The sequence below is a fragment of the Octopus bimaculoides genome, chromosome 4, assembly GCF_001194135.2.
Source record: "Octopus bimaculoides isolate UCB-OBI-ISO-001 chromosome 4, ASM119413v2, whole genome shotgun sequence".
Lineage (NCBI taxonomy): Eukaryota > Metazoa > Mollusca > Cephalopoda > Octopoda > Octopodidae > Octopus > Octopus bimaculoides.
Genome location: NC_068984.1, coordinates 60,180,199 through 60,189,287, shown reverse-complemented (window position 1 = coordinate 60,189,287; position 9,089 = coordinate 60,180,199). Strand labels below are relative to the sequence as shown.

General features: G+C 33.1%; 1 protein-coding gene and 1 long non-coding RNA gene across 10 annotated transcripts in view; one reads left to right on the top strand and one right to left on the bottom strand.

The window, feature by feature from the left end:
• The window catches only part of LOC106877306 (all trans-polyprenyl-diphosphate synthase PDSS2), a 904,956-nt gene that overhangs the window by 575,345 nt on the left and 320,522 nt on the right, over positions 1-9,089 (bottom strand). For all 9 annotated transcript variants that reach the window (XR_008263927.1, XM_052967134.1, XM_052967127.1 and 6 more), the window contains exon 5: positions 5,749-5,907. Coding sequence is in view for 8 of the 9 variants with exons in the window: in XM_052967134.1 (XP_052823094.1) it covers positions 5,749-5,907 (159 nt within the window). In the remaining variant the exon portion in view is untranslated. The remainder of the gene's footprint in view (positions 1-5,748; positions 5,908-9,089) is intronic.
• The window catches only part of LOC128247589 (uncharacterized), a 9,472-nt gene continuing 6,722 nt past the window's right edge, over positions 6,340-9,089 (top strand). The window contains exon 1 of the long non-coding RNA XR_008263928.1: positions 6,340-6,455. This is a non-coding gene — a long non-coding RNA (uncharacterized LOC128247589). The remainder of the gene's footprint in view (positions 6,456-9,089) is intronic.

Genomic DNA, 9,089 nt, shown 5'->3' with positions numbered 1-9,089 from the left:
ATGTGTATATATATATGTATATATATATATATATGTATATACACACACACACACACACACATACATACACACAACATATATTCAAAAACTGTGTACATATACATACATGCTAGATTATTTATTTAGAACTGTACATAGGATCTGATTTCAATTATATGTATGTATGGCTGGATGTATGTCATCATCGTTTAACATCTACTTTCCATGCTAGCATGGGTTAGACAGTTTGAGAAAGGACTGGTAGGCCAGGAGGCTGCACCAGGCTCCATTCTGATCTGGCAAAGTTTCTACAGTTGGATGCCCTTCCTAATACTAACCACTCCGAGAGTGTAGTGGGTGCTTCTTATGTGCTGCCAGTATGGGAGCTAGTCAGGTGGCACTGGCATCGACCACACTCAATGTTGCTTTTTACATGCCACCAGCATGGGTGCCAGTCAGGTGAATCTGGTATCGACCACGGTCGAATGGTGCTTTTTATGTACCACCAGCATAGGTGCTAGTCAGGTGGTACTGGCATCAGCTATGCTTGAATGGTGATTTTACGTGACACTGGCACAGGCACTGGTCACAACTACAATTTCACTTGGCTCAACAGGTCTTACACACATACATATATGTACATATGTGTGCGTGTATGTGTGCGTGTATAGGGGTGGCCAAAAATCACCTGACAGTAAATCAAAACCATTTAATTCCAAGATTTATTTCTGTTTAACAACTGGATATGAAACATCATGATAATTATTCAAGCTGAAGACCTTCTTGAGTGACACATTTTTCCATTCGAGTCAATACACAATTACAGATAGTATTTATGGAATTTTCATTTACTGTCGGATGACTTTTGGCCAAGCCTGGGTGTATGTGTACATATATATACACACACACACACACACACACACATGCATATTTTGATACTTATATATATATATATATATATACAACGGGCTTCTTTCAGTTTCTGTCTACCAAATCCAAGGCTTTGGTCGGCCTGAGGCTATAGTAGAAGACACTATACATATATATATATATATATATATATATATATATATATATATATATGCTACATATATGGAAAATTGGTGTGTGTTTGTTTGTGGCATTGTTAGCTAACTCCTCCTACATCGTTTTATTGATTTTGATGAAACTTGACACAAGAGTAGAACTCGTCTGAAAACCTCGTGACATACTTAGATTGTTGAAAAAATCGATAACATGGCCCCTGAAAGGGATCTTTATATCTACCTCATATAACTAAATTTTTTTTTAAACACCCAAGGGAAATAACCCATAACACCTACACAATATTTTTTTAAACACTCAAGGGAAATAACCCATAGCACTTGCACCTACACAGTCACCTGATCATTTGACACATGCCTAGAAGCACAGTAACTCTGAGCAAGAACTATTTTGAACCCATGATGACCCATCCAATCCATAAAATGACAACACACAAGCATAGATACGTAAATATATGAATTTTTTTTTAATATTCCATGCTATACAGCACATCATCTGTCCACATCATCAGGTTCTCTTCTTTCTTTGGGTGGTTATGTTGCATACTAGATGAGATGAGATTGCTAGCCTTTCACTCTGTCTTCATTTATTTCTTGAAGGAAATGAATACTGAGTGGTCCAGTACACAACATTCTGACAACATGGTGAAACTGATTCTAAAATGATGACGATCATGGTGGTGATGTATGTGTGTGTGTACGGAGTGAAAAAGAGAAGAATTAACTCAAGTATTTGATTGGTTCTTTATATATTGCTTTATATATTAATTTCAAATTTAGGTACGAGGCCAGCAGGTTGGCGGGGAGGGGCTAAGTTGAGTAAATTGGTCCCAATGTTCAACTGGCACTTATTTTATAAACCCTGAAAGGATGACAGGCGAAATCAATAGCAGCAAACATGAAGACGGACAGCATGTTAATGATTCTGACAGATTGCCACCTCAGTACTTTATATATTGTTCCAACTCTCTGCAGTATGTGTTAAAACTCTGCTGAGATCAACCCTAAAGTTTACTTTCTATATTGAAAAGTTGATCTCAATAGAATTTTAACACACAGCTCTCTGCAGTGTGTGTGAAAATTCTACTGAGGTCAACTTTTCTGCAGAGAGCTGTGACAATGCCATAGATAACCACATTAGTTTGTCAAAGACCAACAACTATGACAATAGTACTCACTTAGAAAAGTATACATTTGCTTTTGCAAATCCAGGTACAGGATAAAACAACAAAATGCCTGATGTAAAAAAAGGGGTAGGGATGTAAGTAAAACACCTAGACTTGACAACTGGTGCATATTCTGCAGAATTAACAATTGAAGACCTGACTTGCATCATAAGCAGCTGTCCCAAAATGTCATCATGATACAATTTACCTATAGGGCATGCATTTCATAGAAAGGATAGTCCTGAATTTCAAAATACAAGGAATTAAAGTAATGTAAGAAAGTATTTTCATTCATAATATGAAGGAATATTAAAAATGAATATGAAAAAAGAAAGGTGTATGCCAAAACCTCAATAAAATGTAGGCATAACAGACCAGACATAAGCATGTTCAGTTATTGTTAACATGAAGTTAGAGATAGAAGATTAAGAAAACATTCATACTGAACTAATAACAGATCTGCAGATAATATACTCAGGGAATAACCTTAAATTATATTTGTTTATTAGAGCATTTGGTTATGTAATTACTTGCCTCTGCAACAATTTTGAGAAGCTGAGCTTCACAAAACAAGAAAGGACACAGCTACTTAGAAAATTACAATTCCAAGCAATTAAAGGAACTGTGAAAATATGTAAAACACTTGAGAAGTTTAGCTATCATATATATATATATATATATATATATATATACATACAAGCAAACAAGTAGGCTCATACATGAAAACTGCAGGCACAAACTGTTTCTGAGTTGGAGTCCAACTTTTTCTTTATTTGTGAGAAATTTGAAAAATAATAAGGGCACATGTAAATAAATAAACATATTATTGATGGATTTTCCCATCAAAACCGATATATGAGTGTTCATCGTTTGCCAAACAACCTACACAAATGATTTGTTTATAGTGATCAAATGTTCATGTTATACATCAGTTCACTCACTCCATCAGACCGACATTGTCTGAACAGGTGTACCATGCATCAGGTGTCAAAGTGATTGCAGAGCAATGTGAGATGAAGTGTTTTGCTCAAGGACACGACACACCACTCAGTCTAGGAATTGAAATCACTACCATTAGATTGTGAGTACAATACCCTAACCACTAAGCCATGCACCCTCATAACTATATAATTAGATGATTATAAATTCATATTTATGCTGATAATTATGCAGCTGATTGTGAAAATAAAGCAAAGAGTTTTTAAGTAAAAAAAAGTGACCAGCTGACACACTTTACAAATACAGTTTGTAAATGAAATAATAAAAATATGTACAACTTCTTATTTTACTATCTAAATTCTAATGATGGAGACTTCATACATTTGTTTCATTTTTAAGATTATCTCTAAAGAATTTCTGTTGAAATTATAACCAGCACTGAGTTGTTACAATGTTTTCCATCTGAATACAGCTAATTGTAAGCAATGCAATTGAAGATTGCTAGCACTGTAGGATGCAGTATTGATTTGTAAAGTCTTTAATATGTTTGGTTGTAAATTATGGTTGCATAATGAGATACAGTGTCCCTACAAGTAATTGAATTGTTTCATTATTTGAATGCTTCTTTGATGGAAGAATTCAAATAATTAAACAAGCAGGGATAGAATATATCTATGAACAAATGCTTCAAAATAAACAGCTACTCAACACAGAATAGAAGTATATATTTTTATCCATAATTATAAGTGCATTTCACAATGTTACACATTTTACAAAAATAATCTGTAACTAAAACAGTGAAAATATGCAAAACTTTTCTAAAATTCAACATGTAAAAAAAACTTCACAGGTTATTGTTATCTAAAGTTCAGTGATGAAACTTTAATTCTTTGCTAAGAAACTAGCCTCACTTTTATAGGAAGAATTTGAATAATCAAAGAACGAATGATAGCAAGCATACATAGACATATCAAAAGTAAATAGACACCCCTTATTTCACACGCACGCACACACACACACATACATACATACACATACATATAATATATACATATTTGTGTGAATGTGTTTATGTGTGTGTTTGTATATACGTATATATATATATGTATATACGTGTGTGTGTGTGTATATATATATATATATATATATATATATATATATACACATATGTGTTTGGGGGAATACTGAGTAAAAGCTGAAAATTCATCAAAATTTTCTTATACATACATCATATATCATATATATAAATATAAATAGTAAATAAAATAAAAAGATTATGCATGATCCAATAGAAGGTTTCCCAGTACAAATCACAATGAGTATGAAATTTATGATATTTTAAGAAAACAGCAAGATAAAAAATATTTTAAAATTCACAAGAGCAACCAGAGAGCACCAAGAGAGCACCAGAGATGATTTTTAAAATGAGAATATCTGAAATAAACTCGATTGCTCTCACAGATGAGAATACTAAACATGAACCTAACCGCTCTCAAAAATTAGATTTAAAAAATAGGAAAAAATAATCCAGAATCCTTGTCCGGTACCGGATCAATCTCCAAATCTAATCAGTTTATGCCAGTCACGAGGCCAAACATCCCTGAAAGCTTCATCCAAATCCATCCAGCGGTTCTTGAGATATCTTGTCTATGGACAGACAGACAGACAAACAAACACAACTGGAAACAGTACCTCCACTTTTGCTAAGGTGGAGGTAATAAGTATGAGATGAAAACATTGAGTACAAAGCTATGTAGAAATTATAACTCTCAAAATCAAAATTAACATCTATCCTTTAACTAATATAATCATACATCAACCCTACCTGCACTCCAGTCCCACCCCTTTACATAGTGACAGAACTACCTGATCCTTATCCAAAGGGCATAACTTTAATGAACACAAGATTTCATCTCTAAGTTTTCCCCATGTTTTCTTTTTCTTTTTATTCCAGTTTTTCACAACCCCAACAAACCAGATGTGACATTTCCTGACTTGCAGTACCAAAGACCCATCGCCATACTCTTCCCACCAGTCCTTCTTATGAGTGCCAAGACTTTTTCCCCCCTATACTCTTAGGTTCAAAACCATCTATGGATGATCAAGCTAGATGATGCCTCTCTCACTCATTCTTTTATCATTTTGCTCTTTCACTGGTTTCAGTTATTGCACTGCATCCATGTTGAGACACTGCAAAGTTGACTTCAGCAGGATGTGAACCCCCTCACTATAAATATAATACATATATGGATCTAACTGAATGCTATAAGATATTGTGCCTAATACTCAAATATATAACAGCAAGACATTCATTTTCTTGAGAAAAATAACTATTCTTCTTTGATTCTTACATTTTTATGCCAAGCTGTAAATAAAGAACTGTTGTAAGGAAATTACTTACCTGATGTTATTTCCAAGATGCTTCGGTAAAAGCGAATCCAAACTTTCCTTCTTCAGTGACACAATAGTTTTCTCAATAACAATACCATTTACAGAACAATGACTATGTTATCTTTCATCACATGTATATTTTTGACATAAAATCCATAACAGTTGCTTACAGTATGAAACTTTCAATGAGAAATATGAACAAACAACAAAGCTCAAAACTAAACACTTACCTTTGCATTGTCAGTTGGCACTTCAAATGCAGAGTGTAGATGATTCATCAGTGTGGAACCATTTCTTTCAATCAAGTTCACAACTGGAGCTGCAGTTGCACTTATTTGTGTAGATGAGACTTCACTTGAATCAATGAAAGGCTGCATGTCTAAGTTCAACTAGAAAACAAAAAAGAAAAACTATTTAAAACTGTTTCTTAGAAATGACACCTGAACAAAAAAAATAGCTAATATTTTCATTAGAATATGTACACTTGCAGTATGGACTAGTTTTTAACAGTTCTTCAGAGCAGGACCGGAAAATAAATCATTCCAGTAACACTCTCTGTTATGGTCACATCTTGCAACTGTAAGAAGCATGAAGTTCAGTAAAAGAAAAATACATTTATTATGCCTGTTTTAGTTTTGAAAAACTGCTGCCTCTACAACTGCTGCAGCCATCATGACTGCTACTGATACTGCCACCACCACTCTTAAGTATGTTAATTTTTGTGATTGACATTCATGGTTAACCAATCAAACAAAAGCATAGTTTAGGTATATAATAACTGTCTATGACTCAAGTTAAAAATACACACACACATACACATATATCATCATCATCATCATTGTTTTAACATCTACTTTTCAATAATTGCATGGATCAGACAGAGTTTTAATGAGACAGATTTTCCTACAGCTGTATTCCCCACCTGTTTCCAAGCAAGGTAATATTTCCCTGTGTTATGCTTTTGCAGAATATTCAAAATGAATGGCATTCGTTTACAACAGTCATGCAATGTCAAGTAAAGAAAACAGAAATACATTGCACACATGCACACACACATATGTAAAACAAGCTTCTTTCAGTTTCCATCTATCAAATCCACTCACAGACAATGTAGAATGAAGAGGACCCTTTAGTCTTGCTAGATAGATGACAAACTCTCTGTGTTGATCGTTATTATATAAAGGCATCCATGTATATAAAGTAGATATTAGAATTCTTTGCAAAGGATTTTTGTCATATTTTTATATGCTTAAAATGTAAACATCATGTAACTTTTATGCTTTTAAGAAAATTCATCTTGTCTCAAGCACTCAGAACAGGTCTGTTTTAGGACAACAGTCTCATTGCATGTTCCTTCTGATTAAACCCTTCCTTGAGTAGTGCTGATTTTCAGAGGGCACAAGTGGAAAAGGTTTCCAGCAGAATCCAAACTAAACAATACAGAAACCCTAAATTATTAGTAAAGAATTACGAGGTTGCTTTTCAGTCCTCATATATTCCCATATCATTTTATCAGCAGTTTGTGAGGATGGCATATTCCCAGCAAATACAAGATTATGACACATCCACTAAAGGTCACTGTCCTCAGACTGGTCAACTTGTATAAGTAGCAAATCATGAGCTTTAGCTTTCTCTTCCTTCTCCACAAGAAATCACTCTCCTTCTATATGAGTAGCTCTCAACCTTTTTTTACATATGGACCCCTTTTTTACTTTTTTACTTTTTTACTCTGGTGGACAACCATAGCCATTCTATGCTTAAAAACTAGTTTTATAGATACATCTTTCAAAATTCATATTTTGTTTTTCATGCAGACACTGTCTGAGAAAACATGTTTCAGTGGCTGGTAATATGTTGAACTACATTAAGTGTTAGGAAATGAAACCTAGTTGTTTCTTGCAATAAATACGTTTAAGGCAAGGTTTTTTTCATTGACCCCTAAAATATTACCATGGACCCCCAATTTACTGTTTTGCTCATGTGAATCCCGCCAAAAATTTTGTATGCACTTCCAGGGGTCATATGGGCCCTGGTTGAGAACCACTGTTCTAAACCACAGAAAAGTCTTTTAAAAAGACCAATCCTCAATATACTGGACGATTCTCCCTCCTCTATATCATTATCAAGGGACATCAGTTCAACCTTGATCCGACTCACCACTCCTTTCTCAAACAAAATTCAATCTCAACATCAACTGCATTGATTTCACTTGACTGAGAAAATGTTCGATGATTATGAGCCTTGCTCTTCCTTTTCTTATTCCTTTGATTAATTAATAAAATAAAATACAAAATAAAATTGATGATTTGTTCCTATTCCTAACAGTAGATATCCAAGCAAGAGAAATAAGCAACAGAAAACAAAATAAAATACCTTGTAGCAGGTTTTTACCTGTTTATGACCATATTTCTAACAAAATACATTTTAGGATTTAATTAATTTTGGATGATGAATTTTGTAAAATAACCCTTTATTTTGTTCCATTTATTGGCATGTATGAATTTGGTCTTTTTAAACACAATGGAAAATATTTATTTAAAATTATAATTGAGATTTTTAATTTAAACATGAACACTTTTAAAACAGACTTCTATATCATATAATCAGAAAACAATACCAAGTAGTTAAGTGTCCAAAGAGTTAGACTCAAGACCAATGATCTGTTAGAAAAGTTCTATGTCTCACGAACTATTTTACTTGTAAAACAAACTAGATTCAATATACTGCAATCAGGCTGATCTGCATTATACACTCTCAACCATGTCCACCAAACTAATCAAATGTATGTGGGTGTGTGTGTGAGTGTGTTTGTGTGTGTATGTGGGTAAATATGTGTATGAATGAATGTAAAAAAAAATTCTATTGATGTTTAACATACCAATTGTTACATGAACTAAAAAGAAATCAATTCCTACAACAACCTATCTATTTTGAAGAATAGTTGTAGATAAACTTACTGAAATGATTACACTGCTCTATTTATGGATGGATTTAAACAAAATGTAAAATAGCTTTATCCACAAAACATGTATAAACACAAGTGCACACATAAACACATATATATTCTTATATATATCCTAGCATGTATGTATTTATATACATACATATATGTATACATACATAAATATGTATGAATGTATGTATGTATGTATGCATATTTACATACACTCATGCGCACACAAACAACACACAAGATACAAGACATTTTTATTTGATCGTAAAACATTCAAACTAAAACACTGGGAAGATTGTCTGAACAACTGCCATGAAACGGTACCATAAACATTTAACAACAGTCTATAACATAAGGCCATTTATCTCTCAATGGGGAACCAGCAAGATGGAAAAAAAAATCAACTTAAGAATTACGTTATTAGTATAATAATAATAATAATAATAATAATAATAATAATAATAATAATAATAATAGTTACGACAACGACAACAACAAATCCATTTAATGATTTATTCATAGTATTAACAAATTTGTATTTTATTCAAGTTATTAATACAAGTGGGAGAAGAGAAAAACGTATAGAATATCATGAAAATTAAGAATTACTGAAGCGAA